This window comes from Littorina saxatilis, linkage group LG14 (assembly GCF_037325665.1).
Source record: "Littorina saxatilis isolate snail1 linkage group LG14, US_GU_Lsax_2.0, whole genome shotgun sequence".
Lineage (NCBI taxonomy): Eukaryota > Metazoa > Mollusca > Gastropoda > Littorinimorpha > Littorinidae > Littorina > Littorina saxatilis.
In genome coordinates, this window is record NC_090258.1 from 24,328,118 (window position 1) to 24,343,117 (window position 15,000).

The 15,000-nt window shown below is 40.1% G+C and overlaps 1 protein-coding gene across 1 annotated transcript in view; it reads left to right on the forward strand.

Moving 5' to 3' along the window:
* Positions 1–11,021: 11,021 nt before the first annotated feature.
* The window catches only part of LOC138947394 (uncharacterized), a 16,420-nt gene continuing 12,441 nt past the window's right edge, over positions 11,022–15,000 (forward strand). Inside the window, exons 1-2 of the mRNA XM_070318850.1 lie at positions 11,022–11,081; positions 14,853–14,930. Of these exons, the coding sequence (XP_070174951.1) occupies positions 14,859–14,930 (72 nt within the window). The 5' untranslated portion in view covers positions 11,022–11,081; positions 14,853–14,858. The remainder of the gene's footprint in view (positions 11,082–14,852; positions 14,931–15,000) is intronic.

Genomic DNA, 15,000 nt, shown 5'->3' on the forward strand with positions numbered 1-15,000 from the left:
CCACAGGTTTGGTTGCCTAAATCACCATAAGGCAACCATCCACACGTGGATGGCAACCTAAACTCTGGATGGCAACCTAATTGTGTGGATGGTCGCTTCATTTAACACCGTTAAATTGACTTTTTTGACGGAAAGAATGTCATAACAATGTTAAACTCTGGATGGCAACCTAATTGTGTGGATGGTCGCTTCATTTAACACCGTTAAATTGACTTTTTTGACGGAAAGAATGTCATAACAATGTTCAAAATGACATTCTTTCCGTCCTCTATAGGCGACGAAATAGGTCAAATTTTGTGCATTTTTTAGTGCAAAATTCTTCGATGCCGGAGCGAGTACTGCACCCAGTGCTGTTGTAGTGCAAGTGCACTAGAAAGGCACTACACCCAGTGCCGCCTCTTAGGTAACCATCCACACTTTAGGTGCGTGTGTTTTCGGAAGGATAAAGAAGCGGTCGTATTTCAGTGCGTTCGATTGTCTGAATGTTTAATCACGCTTCAACGTTTTTGTTGTCCTCGTGCGCGTCAGCTTGCAAATGGTAAATTACTGTTTCACATATCGCAAATATCACACATAGGCTCCAAGCCAGCTAGGCCTACCGTGCACCCCCCTCAGGATCCAGCTTCATTAGGCTAGATATATTCATTGGGGTCTACTGAACACGTTTTAACAAGTTCGCCACGAAAAAAACTCATTCCCACTACTACTTATGCCCTTTTGTTTAAGGGTACCCCCTCGAACGCTAAATGTATCTGTGTGATTACTTTTGTTATTTGATTGGAAAACAGTGAGAAGTTATAATGAATATTTGATGACAAAAGTTTTTTGACATTTTCCTAAAATTTCACGTTTAGGGGGTAGGGGAGAAATATCTCATCTGGTGTCGCAACAAATCCTCTCAGGAATTCCAAATGGGGCTTGGAATTATCCAAAGGCATTGTAGTTTCTAAAAAAATGAAACAGAAAACCCAAATTTGTTGAAACCTTTTACTCATCAAAGTTGACAAGCTTTGCGCACTGTGAAAATGATGGTTCGCGCCTATCAAGCATCACTACAGCCAACCTATCAAACATTGAACACTGTAATAGGTATTTTGTACAAGATTAATGATCAACTTAACTGTTTTGATTTCAAAAAAGTGGTTCTCTGTTCATTCATTGCAGCTGTGCATTGTTGCGATTGCACAGATAAATTTAGCGTTCTAGGGGGTACCCTTAAACAAAGGGGCATAAGTAGTAGTGGGAATGAGTTTTTTTGTGGCGAACTTGTTAAAACGTGTTCAGTAGACCCCAATAAATATCTCTAGCCAAATGAAGCTGGATCCTGAGGGGGGTGCACGGTAGGCCTAGCTGGCTTGGAGCCTAACATGTTGCTCTGTTTGCGTAAGTTCGAGGGTCAAAGGGCTGGGGGAAAGGAAAGGGAGAAGGTGTGGCAGGCGGGTGGGGGGAGGGTAGAGATAGTTTAAGATGCAAACTGGTTCGTTTTAATATGTATAACAAAAGAATAAAACGGTTGTGTGGTCATCAACAAAAAAAGCTATTTAAGTTTAATCATTGCAGCAATTGTTTCATACTCAAAAAAACACAAATCAATTAACACACAAATCCTTACAACTTTAAAGCTTGTCTAAAATTATCCTTGTACATTGCCTAAGGTAAGTTCATCTTGTCCCTACACTTTAGGACATGCAAGACATGCAAATGTTGCCTATCTTTTAATCGTTTGTTGTTGTTGTTGTTGTTGTTGTTGTTGTTGTTGTTGTTGTTGTTGTTGTTGTTGTTGTTGTTGTTGTAAATGTAATGAACAGATACAGTTCACACACTTGTGCTACTCAGTGTATTCAGCACAGCTTAGAAGTGGAGTTATTTTACACAAAGCCTGACATGTTTTTGGTAAAATTGAATCTTCTCATTGATTGCTGCTGTTGTTGTTGTTGTTGTTGTTGTTGTTGGTGGTGGTGGTGGTGGTGGTGTTGTTGTTGTTGGTGGTGGTGTTGTTGTTGTTGTTGTTGTTGTCGTTGTCGTTGTTGTCGTTGTCGTTGTTGTTGTTGGTGTTGTTGTTGCTGTTAATAATGTAGACTTTTTTTGCTTAATTATAAATTCAGTGACAGAAAGGTAAAGATAACATCAGATAACACTGTGGACGCCATCCGCAATATTTGTTTTTGTGCAATATTCGAGCGCAATAGCTGCAATTGTAATAACAGTGTTAAATCCTGTTTGTGTCTCTTAGTCTAAGTAGAGGACGGACGGATTGTTGCTTTTTGTTAGCGTCCGCTCTCCGTTCGTATGCCGGCCGACAAGCCTCTCCTCTTTAAAATTATAAACTACTAGCGTTTGCTCCGTCCTTGAATGACCCTGACCCAGTCGGTTGTAGACTTAAGTTGGCGTCACACACAGCGATCTAATCGTGAAATTTGTTCTTTCGAGCTGATTGTGAGCCGATCGCCGATCAACTCGTAGGCCATTGACCCGTCACACAACGAACGATTGACGAACGATAACTCCACGCGAGCGGGGCGGAAGTGACGCATCAACTCGTAGACAGTCCCTTGTCACACTAGCTCCACGCGGCAAATGCACTGCGGTGAGAGCAGTCGTTATTTTGGAGATGCGGGTTCTGCTCATGTTCGAACGTCGCTCTCACCCTTTAAAAAAAAAAAAGCTTAAAGCATTATGCCTTCGCGAGATAGTAAGTACGCAGACATTTGCTTCCGACGGTTATCGACCGCTGTACATGCTAAAACGTCGCATTTGTATCTGAGTAAGAAACTGTTCTTCCTAAACGTTTTGAGTCGACGAAGAGACGCTGTCCGCCATGTTTTCAAGTCACGGCGTGAAGGCAGCAACGCCGCGATTTGATTGGTCATCACCTACGATTGTCTCGCAGGAAATAGAGCAAGTGTTATGTCCCTAAGCTACGAGTGAATCGCTTGCGATTGACTCGCAGCTCTGTCGCAGCTCTTTCTTGAAGACAGAGTGGTGAAGGACTGTGATGGTGATGGTGGTGAAGAGAGAGGTGAAGACAGAGTGGCGAAGGACTGTGATGGTGATGGTGGTGAAGAGAGAGGTGAAGACAGAGTGGTGAAGGACTGTGATGGTGATGGTGGTGAAGAGAGAGGTGAAGACAGAGTGGTGAAGGACTGTGATGGTGATGGTGGTGAAGAGAGAGGTGAAGACAGAGTGGTGAAGGACTGTGATGGTGATGTTGGTGAAGAGAGAGGTGAAGACAGAGTGGCGAAGGACTGTGATGGTGATGGTGGTGATGAGAGAGGTGAAGACAGAGTGGTGAAGGACTGTGATGATGGTGAAGAGGGAGATGAAGACAGAGTGGTGAAGGACTGTGATGGTGATGATGGTGATGAGAGAGGTAAAGACAGAGTGGTAAAGGATTGTGATGATGGTGAAGAGGGAGGTGAAGACAGAGTGGTGAAGGACTGTGATGGTGATGATGGTGATAAGAGAGGTGAAGTCAGAGGTGGTGCTGAGAGAGGTGAAGATAGAGGGAATGAATGTGGTGATGATAGTGGTGATGAGAGAGGTGAAGACAGAGTGAATGACTGTGGTAATGATAGTGGTGATGAGAGAGGTGAAGATAGAGTGAATGAATGTGGTGGTGATGGTGGTGTTGAGAGAGGTGAAGATAGAGGGAATGACTGTGGTGGTGATGGTGGTGATGAGAGGGGTGAAAACAGAGTGAATGACTGTGGTGGTGATGGTGGTGATGAGAGGGGTGAAGATAGAGTGAATGACTGTGGTGGTGATGGTGGTGATGAGAGGGGTGAAGACAGTGTGAATGACTGTGGTGATGAAGATATAGTGAATGTCTGGGGTGATGATGGTGGTGAAGAGGGAGGTGAAGACAGAGTGGTGAAAGACTGTGGTGATACTGATGATGTTGATGTTGTTGATGTGTATGCAAATGTTTCTGATGTTGATATTCTGCATGACTCTCTGGATGTTGGCAATGCGCATGAAATGGATAATGTTGTTGTAATGTCAGATGTTGATGTTCATTTTGACTCGTTAGATGTTGAGAATGTACGTAACAAATCTACTGTTAAAATAGATGTATATAATGTTGATAGTGAGATTGGAGATTCCTTTGGTTCTGAATATAGTATTGAGGATAATCCTGATATACTCTCCTGCTTAGCGCTTAATGTCTGTGGAATCACTTCAAAGCTAAAATTTCCTGAATTTGTGAAATTTATTGCCAAATATGACATTATTTGTTTTAGCGAGAGCAAACTTGATGATATTGATGAGATTAACATTCCAGGTTATATAGCATTCTATAAGAATAGAGGAACATTTCGCAGAAAATCAGGCGGTGTATTAGTTTTATTACGGGAAGTGTTTGCTAATAATATAACTATTTTTGAAGAAAAAAAGCTGTCACATAAGATAAAAGAAGAGATGAAAATATGGTATACATTTTTGGATGTAGAAATGTGTGAGAATGCGTTATTTTTTAAGTTAGATAAGAAAATACTTGGACGTGACACCCTTTTCTGTGCTTTATATATTCCCCCTGAAGGGTCACCTTACCATAACAAAGATGTTTATGCTGAACTAGAAGAGGTGTACATGCAGTTTGGGTTAGATAATGATTATGTTTGTCTGTTAGGAGACTTAAATTCCCGCACTGGTCATCTGAGTGAAATGTTGCATGAAGATGATCAGCATTCAGAAGGTTTTGTTGATAATGACTTGTTTGACTCTGATGAGGTTGGTACTCTAATAGGTGAGCGGGCCTCACAGGATAATAATACCAATAACCTTGGTTTTAAATTGATTGATTTTTGTAAAATGACTGGCTTAGTTATTGCTAATGGTAGAGTTGGCGATGATACAGGGGTTGGTAAATGCACATGTAAGGATAAGAGCGTTGTTGATTATTGCATTATGTCAAAAGATTTGTTCTCGAAAGTTAATTATTTTTCTGTGATGGAATTTTGTGAAATGTATTCTGATGTACACTGTCCTGTTGTTTTGCATTTATTAAAACATAATGAAGTACGCCTAGCAGAAGTTGTGAAAAAAACCAAAAATGAAGATCTGCTGTCTAAAGGTAGAGAAAAGGATAACAAGTACACAAAACCAAAATGGGACAATAACAATGGGACCAAGTTAGCTTTTGTAGTTAATCTGAATGAGGATGATATGTATACTGTTGAAACTAAATTACAAAATATGCTAGCTACAAGTGAGAGTACGACAACAGATGACGTTGATAGTGTTACTAATAAGATTTGTGATATTTTAAATTGTTCTGCTGAGAAAATTGGTGTAATTAAAAAACAAAAATTTATGAAAAAGCCACGTTCAAAGAAATTTAAACTACAACAACCATGGTTTAGTGCAATTTGCAAAGAGAAAAGAAAAATATTTTTACATGCGAAAAACAAAGCAAGACGGTTTAAAAATGTGTTCAATGAAGATGAAAAAAAGAGTGCTTTTAAAGAATACAAAAAGACAATAAAAAAGGAATGCAAGTCGTATCATAATGAGTTCGTTAAAACTTTGAGAAAGTTAAGAAGTACTGACCCGAAAGCATACTGGAATCTTCTAAATAAAAATAAAAAGAATAATTCCAAAACTAACTATCCAACTTGTTCTGAGTTTTTCGAACATTTCACTAAACTACAAGAGTGTGATGAAAATGAAATGGATGATAGTAATGAACATTTAAATGAAGCAAGTAATGAATTTCTTAATGCGCCTTTTACAAAGGAGGAAGTTATCAAATGTATAGACAAGCTAAAAAACAATAAGGCATGCGGTCAGGATAAAATAATTAATGAGTATTTAAAAGCGTCACATGATCGAATGATTGATATTTATGTATTGTTGTTTAATGTTGTTTTGCAGTCAGGAAAGGTTCCAACACAATGGGCCGTAGGTGAAATTATTCCACTGTACAAAAATAAAGGCTCTCAAGCTGACCCCACAAATTATAGAGGAATTACTATACTCAGCTGCTTCGGAAAACTTTTCAGTGCAATTTTAAATGATAGGTTATCAAACTTTTTGGAGAGTAATAACAAATTAGGTCAAGAACAAACAGGTTTCCGCACAGGTTTTTCAACACTAGACCATGTTTTTACTTTGCATTGTATATTAAATTTTTTTCTCAACAAAAAGAAGCGACTGTTTTGTGCATTTGTAGACTATGAAAAAGCGTTTGATAAAGTTCGCCGTGCATTTTTATGGGAGAAATTAGTTAGTTCTGATGTTAATGGAAATTTTTAAAAACTGTAAGAAATTTGTATGAAAATGCCAAATCTTGTGTTAAAGTTAATAGTGAGTGTTCTGGATATTTTCCCAGTTTGTGTGGAGTTAGACAAGGGGAAAACTTGTCACCGTTGTTTTTTGCTCTATTTTTAAATGATCTAAAGCCTTTTCTGTTGGAAAACAGTAATGGTTTACAATCTATGTCAAGAGAGGCTATTGTGGCTGGAATGGATGATACGGATGTAAATGCTTTGTTTCAAATGTTTTTATTACTGTATGCGGATGATACTGTGATCTGCTCAGAGTCGGAAAAAAACCTGCAAGAATGTTTAAACAAAATGCACGAATACTGTTTAAAATGGCGTCTAAATATTAATGTAAACAAAACGAAAGTTATAGTTTTTTCCAGAGGTAAAATTAGAAATAAACCACTGTTTACGTACAATGGCAACTTAATCGAAGTAGTGTTTGATGTAATGTACTTGGGCCTTAAGATTAATTATAATAATACATTTTCAGTCGCACAGAAGAATCTATATGATCGCGCTTCAAGGGCAATGTTTGTTCTTTTGCGCACTTGTAGACAATTGTCACTACCTGTGGACATACAAGTTGACCTGTTCGATAAAATGATTGCTCCAATTTTATTGTATGGATGTGAAGTATGGGGTTTTGGTTCCTGTGAACTTGCTACTAAACTTCAATTGCGTTTTTATAAAATTGTTTTCAAACTAAAAAAATCAACTCCAAATGCTATGATATTTGGTGAACTTGGAAGATATCCACTAGATGTTAATATGAAATGTAGAATGCTTTGCTATTGGTATAAACTGATTAGTCCTATTCATAAAAATAAATTTTCAAGTATTGTGTATTGCTTTACTTATAGATTGTATATCAACAAGATGATTGAATCCAAGTACTTATGTTTCATTGAAAAAACCTTAAATGAAATTGGTCTCTCTGGCCTTTGGACTTCTCAAGAAAATATTCAATACTCAAGCACATGGTTTAAAAAGAAAGTAAAAAGAAGTCTATATGACCAGTATATCCATAAATGGTTTACAGAAATTGGAACAAAAAATATGTTTTGGAATTATCGAATGTTCAAAGATATTTTTGCATGTGAAGACTACGTCACAACCCTGCCATATCAGCAATGTGTTTCAATGATGAAGTTTAGAACATTAAATAACAATTTACCTGTACAGAAAGAACGTTATCTTAACATCCCGAGGTCAGAAAGAACTTGCACCAAATGTGTATCGCATGACATAGGGGATGAATTCCATTATTTATTTGTCTGTGATTTTTTCAAAGAAGAAAGAGCTGAGTTGTTACCACCTTACTATTGGAAAAAACCTAATGCACTTAAATTTAAAAAGTTGTTTGCTACTAAGAAAAAGAAATTGCTAAAGAATATTTTGGACTTTACTAATAGAATTTGTAACAGTTTTTCATAATTTTTTTTTTAATTTTTATTTTTATTTTTTTTTATTTTTTTTATTTATTTATTATATTAGCATATATCATGATTGTATTGATTGTATTTATTGTTCAAAATGCCCCCATGGGTTATGGACCAATAAACTTGAAACTTGAACTTGCGAGTCAGAAAAAAGTAAGAAAATCGCAGTGTGTGACTGCCCTATTAGCAATGGCATGGCAATGAGTTAACGCGTTATGAGGGTGGTGATGGTGGTGTGTCCATCTCCTCTGTCCCCGTCCCTGTACTTGGTCAGCTACACGTTTCATGACTTTTTGTTTTCTATCGCGTTGATTTACAACGTCAAGCTCGTTGCTGTTCAAATATTTAAAATGAATACACTCATAAACAAATTCACCTACAATTCACACATTATTTGGAGTCGAACTCTGTACGCCAGCGTCAAAGGCAAACGGTTTGTGGATAAACCACAATGGGAAACTAAGCCAGTAGTGGTAGAGGTTAACGTTACCGTTAGTAGCATATGGCCTATCGTTTATGGGTCATGGAAATCTAGGACGTGAGGGCAGGCGTGTTGTTTTTACGGCCAGAACAACACCCCTTTGCGGAGCGTTCCTTCGTTTAGCCGTGGTATGCTCTCTTAGTTGTCTCGGAAAACTAATTCAGCGGTTGCTTTCTCACGGTTTGCCATCCAACAAACTGATGCCATCACATATTTTTTTCAGGGGGATGATCCTATCCTTTTTTGGTGGGGAAGAACCTTGATGCCCCTATTGTATGAAGGACTGTTCTGGTATAGAAGTTAGAGGATATCCACCTTGCCCAAACGTTGTTCACGAACAGCTATTTGCACAGGATGTGAGAAGCTAAGTGTATCAGTAATGTATTAGGTGCCCACTGGTTAATTCTGCATTAGTAAAGTGCGATGACACTGTTTGTTTTTTAGTTGGTGGTTTATCCTTCCAAGAATCAATTGTGGGTTTTTTCCTTTTTTTCGGTGTCCCTGGATTCACTGCTCCATCCACATCTGAATTTCGTTCCGCTGCCAGTCGGGTCGTTGCGGTAGGCTACCCTCGGAAGATGACACTGCACTTCTGTTGAGTCATTTCGACGGTGTTCAGTAGTGGGTCTGTCCCAAGTCAACGGACGCAGCCCACTACCTACTATGCCCCCTTAACGACATTGACTGCTAACTCGCGGAGCCAGACTGAGTGTCCCCTTCAGAGAGCAGAGAGCAGACCGCCACCACGTCCCTCCGTCGACCCCCCAGAACGTCACACGTTGAAGACTGACAGCAGAAGCACTATTCAGGGAAGGATGGAACAGGAACACCGAGACCAAGGTCACCAAGACCAAGGTCACCATGAGAGCTCCGGGCATGAAGGCCCACAAGAGCAAGGACAATTTATAATTTGGATGATTAATGAGATGAGGATGGTTATAATGATGATGCTATGGATTTCCATTTTTTGTTTTGAGACAGGGCAGCACTCTACACTTACTGTCATAATGTATCCTGGCATCAACCAGGCCCGAGAACTGCCGCACCTGCGGTGTTGGTCAGGTAAACAGAACCTGATCACCCTCTAAGTCGCATTCGTGAAGTGAATGACACTCGGCTGTGTGATTGCAGCCTCTCCATAGGAACCCTAGCACTTCCACTCTGGGTAGGAGCCGACCACGACCTCCCGGCCCGCAGCCCGATGCGCTAACCACTGCGCTACGGGGGCCGGTCCAAGAATCAATTTAGCTGACTACCCTTTTACTGTGGTTTACGAAGGGCGATCCCTGCCAAACGTTTCCGTCATGTCATCATCGATTTCCAGTGGGTTAAATATTTGTATTTGTAGATATTGGATCACTGCTCTCTTTTTGTTTTCTCCATTGTGGGGTATACAGTGGGGTATACATTGGGGTAAACAGTGGGGTATGGCAACACACTCAAACTAACCGGTGAACAAACGTATTATTTTGCATGAAGTCTACGTAGTAACTTTCTTAATTCATATCAGTATTTAATGTCTAAGTCAATTCCTTCCTGGTCAGGCTCGGTACTTCTCAGTTGGCTCTCGTCTTTACTTCCATGCATCATTGTTACACAGACAATCTAGCGCTGTGCTTTTTTCTGATCATTCACTTGTTAGCCGACCGGCACGGTTGGCCTAGTGGTAAGGCGTCCGCCCCGTGATCGGGAGGTCGTGGGTTCGAACCCCGGCCGGGTCATACCTAAGACTTTAAAATTGGCAATCTAGTGGCTGCTCCGACTGGTTGGTCCGGTGTCAGAATAATGTGACTGGGTGAATAATGTGACTGGGTGACATGAAGCCTGGGCTGCGACTTCTGTCTTGTGTGTGGCGCACGTTATATGTCAAAGCAGCACCGCCCTGATATGACCCTTCGTGGTCGGCTGGGCGTTAAGCAAACAAACAAACAAACTTGTTAGCCCCTTACGGTGGGAAATCAGTGTGCGCTCGCTAGATTACAGATTTGAATTTCTGAGTCCAAAGGCTCTCATTTGTCTAGACGAATGCATATTCACCAACACTGAATAAAGTATGACGATGAACAGAAGTCGGGATCCTTGACATGATTGCAGGTGTGTCTTAATTAGGTTACATCCGCTGGACAACGTCTTAGAATAGCTACATTCCCAGTATACCCTGAAAACAGTATGATGATTTATGACTGGTTTAGCCGTAAATGTGGGCTTACTTTTGATTCTGAAACTCGAAATTCTCATTCCCCATCGATTTTGAAAATATGTGACCCTCCACCACGGAATGAGTCGCATGTCACCTTTACATGATTTTCATATTTGTACATTTTCCTCAATAGTTTTTTTATGCCCTATGCAGTGATGAAAACCGTTTTAGAAAAGAGCGAAAACTGTTTGAGTTATAAGCCTGTGACTGCGGTCACCCTCACACTGTTACCAGACACCCCACAGACTTATATTAAGCCTAGCGCAGAACCGCGCGAGGTGACATGCGACTCATTTCGTGGTGGAGGGTCACATATGTCGAATAACCGAACTAAGTGCTTTTTAGGGAAAAGCAAAAACTTCACACAAAAACACACAGGTATGAGTCGTTATTTGATATTAACTACTGATACGATTTTTATCTTGTCACGTTTAGAAGAGCCCTACAGTAACACGTCAGTGCCTGCAATGCACACATTAATTGGCGCACAGAAACTTCCTGAATCGTGTTTTTGCTCGAAAAAAAATTAATCTAAAAAGGGAGAATCCGGGATTATGTTATTGTATTTCACCCACACGATCTGTATCTGCTTAATTTGAAGAACACCAACAGCTAGATAATATCGCCTTTTTGTGTATAAATAGTTTCACTTTTCTCCGTGTATTCAGTTGTTCCTTTCATCGCAACAGAACCCGGTAAGTATTTACACATACTGTTGTACATAAATCATCATGTTATATTTTACTATTTGATTCATTATTGTTACTATCTAAATTACTGAAGGTTTGAACTTGATGCAATTATTTATCTCCCTCACTTGAGCTGCCTTCGTGGCACATTAGTAAGCGTACGGCTACATTTTGCTGAACATACAGAATACTCTGGCAATCGACATCATTGTTCTAGTTTTGTCATGACACAACGCACAGTTATTTGTCGATAAAATTCTGGAGCACCAGACAGTTATTTTGAATCATGCGCGCGTGTTTTCACAAAATCGGCTTAAAAAGTCTGCTTCCCAAAGGAGAAGGAGGACATAGCCTGTAATTGCAACCTTTTACTTTATAATTGCTCCACTTGACGTTGACAAAAATAACAAGTCGCGTCAGTAAACCCTTATTTTGCAAGCAAGGGCCGTTACTATTGACTGGTAGAGCTAAAGGGATATCATTTCCAAATCGAAGATTGTTTTCAGATAGAACCTTAAATCACATTAGTATATAATAGGCCGTGACGGTGTTATGTTATGATCATCCTGAACTCAGGTCAAAATGAGTTCGGCTCATTCTCTCCCTGACAGGATGCCTTAAGTTTCCTTGACTGGAAAAAAACCGATTTTTTTTTTAACATATTTTGAGCTTTTTGTAATGTATTATTGATAATTTATAAGCAGATTCGCGATCGTCGATAATGATTTTTCATGGTGTTGTGTAATTTTTAAATTACAAAGGAATTGATTTGTAAGACAGTTTCAAGGGAGCTATTTTTCCGCGGCTGTGTTTACTGTGCAAACAACTCTAAATATGGCAAAAGTGTCACGTGATAATCAACCGTTTGGTTTCGGCGTTCGCTGAAGCAGACGATTTTGTCTGTAGTGATGCAACCATATATTACGGTCTCCTTCCGGCAGCAGTCCCAAAATGTCGACTTGTTTTGACCTTAGAACGATGTCTTTATCATAACCGCGAAGAACAGAACGGAGATCACTGTCGAAGTCGGCCAATCTGCAATCATTTTCGTCTCGCGAACACAGATCTTAAATTTAGATCAGTGCTCGCGAAAAACATATGGGAGATAACTCTGTATTCCTAGTTTTGATAGATTCGCGTAGGACTGTCGCGTCCTGTCAGGGAGAGAATGAGCCGAACTCATTTTAACCTGAGTTCAGGATGATGTTATGATCATATACAACCTGTTTTAATTTAGATGCAAAGTATTAGACAAGCTGTACAGTCCCCGGCGAAAGAAACGCAACTCATTCGCGCCCACTGTTGCGAGTGATTTTTCGTTATTTTCAAATTGTCGTAAAATATGAACCAGATAAGGTAAATCAAAATAAAAAAACAGATTCGTAAAGGATATTTTACTGGCTCTACGATAAATGCATAGTATTTAATCGTTTTAATTTTTTTTACTTGTTCATAAATTGTATTATACAGGGTAGGGGTCAAGCGAGTCGTGATTGCAGGCAAACTTGTCTCTTCAACATGCTACAAAAATCGTAAAAATGCATATTTTTTTAACAAGGGTAAGACAGTTTTGGAATTAATTCATTTCTCAACAACACCATGCAATTAGAAATATTCGCCAAGACTCCCAAAACTGAGCAAAGATCACTTAGACAGTGTTAAAAAGGGTTGTTTGGCAAAAGCTCATTCGCACGGAATCGACGTGATGATTCCTTTAAAAAACAGGTGCTATTTGCGCCCAAGTGTCAGGTCTACACGATCAGGCTATAACTAGAAACAAAAAAGTGCGTTTTTTTTAATTGTTTTTATTTTTTTAGCATCTATTGATTAGCGATAGTGATTCGCAAGAAAGTACTATAAAGCCAAACGCATACGTCCCCCCTCCGTTAACACATATTTACACACAAATTCGCACACACGCACACGCACACACACACACACACATATATATATATATATATACATACACACACACACAGACACACACATCTATACATACAGATAAACAAACAGACAGATAAACGAACAAAGTCGCGATGTGCAGGAGCGCTACGCAGTGCTAAAATGGACGCCAACTGTTACCTTGATGATCGCTGTCCTAAGCAGTTTGTCTGTCACTATTTCTCAAAAGTTATATTTCTCACATTTAAAGCAACGGACACAGAGACAAAGACACACGCACACACAAACACTCATGCACGCACGCACACACATACACGGACAGACGCACGGACACATATGCACACGCCGGCCCGCCCGCCTTAGCTGCAGGCACAACCACAACTCACACACACGTAGGCACACACACACACACACACACACACACACACACACACACACACACACACACACACACACACACACACACACACACATACACACACACACACACACACACACACACATATTATGGGGATTATTCCATACACCTGCAAATTACATTTAAAGATTACGGTATACATGCAGAAGTGTCCAAGTTTATTATTTAATCAAATTCCCCGATTAGTGACAACCACTGAAGAAGAAGTCAAATACGGAACTTCATGTACACAATGTCATAAAATCACGAAAAACTCCTTTGATTGAACCATTATCTTTGACCAGAGACATACATACAGAGATGCGAAGCGAGGGCCGCTCGTGTGAACTCTTAGGCTACGCCCGCCGCGCTCGGTCAGCGTGACCTCGCGCCATCCCGTACTAAGTTGTTGTTCGCTTGCTCTCTGACACCGATTTGAAGTGCTTTTCTGTCATATTTCTTTGGATATATCCAGCTTCAGACGAGAGATATCAGTGTACGGTAAACTTGATTCATATTCTGTAGCTTCAATAGTGTGCACACGAATGCATTTGAGAGGATTGGCTTCCCGAAGTGAGTCAAAAACGGTTCCTTCGGTTCTTGCGGCCATTGTTTCTAAGTCCATTGTGCGTGGAGGCAATGTTTGGGAGCTAATATTTTCTTTTGTGCGAAACTTTGCTTTCCCTTGACTGGCAAATGCATTACTGGTGTATACATTAATCTGTTTGTATAATTTTTGACGCGCTGTAATTAAATTTGATGCTTATAAGTCTCACTCAAGTGGTTCTCGCACATACACTGGCGTGTGGATAAAAAGTTTTTAAGGAGAAATGAGCGAAATTGCTTACTTTAGGATTCATCTTCTAATCACCAAATAATGCAATAGTCTTCTTCTTGTGATTTTCTGTTTCTCTTGAGTGCAAATAATCAACATTTTGCATGTTTTATTATCTATGATTTTCTATGAAACAGTTATAACTCTTTAAAAACACAACAATTGCCAGCTTGGCGCCAGTCATGGGAGGATTACTTGCCCCTGTCGTAGGCGAAGAGTACGCGAACAATTGCCAGCTTGGCACTAGTGGGAGGATTACTTGCCCCTGCCGTAGGCGAGGATAACGCAAGCGGGAAGACAGCGCTTCGCATCTCTTCTATCTATGTCTCTGCTTTGACGTAGTGCGCATAATTATACGTCTTCTTCTTCCTCTTCCGATGATGGTTGTGTCTAAATTCGTTGGCCGGTGATGTTGACACAGTGGGCTGTCAGTCTGAGGTCCTGGATGCCGTGGGCCAGACTTATTTCCTTAGGTCTGCAGAAAGTGGTCCGGTGTCTGGTCCGCCTCTCCACAGTCGCACAGGCCCGACTGTCCTTATCTTTTTTAAGTGGCTGTTCAGTCCACACAATCATACGAATTTAAGAAGTAAAGTACTTCTAAAATGGAAAACATTACTTAAACATAATCATTGTTGTGTTCCAGAGAAACATGCCAGGAGTTCACTTTCTAGCTGCCTCTCTGTCGGTACTTGTGGCCTTCACCTTGGCTGCAACCTTGCCGGTATGGCTATGAAAGAAAAATGAGAAAAAGACCCCTCCTCCCCTATCAAAACAGACTAACGTGTGTGTGC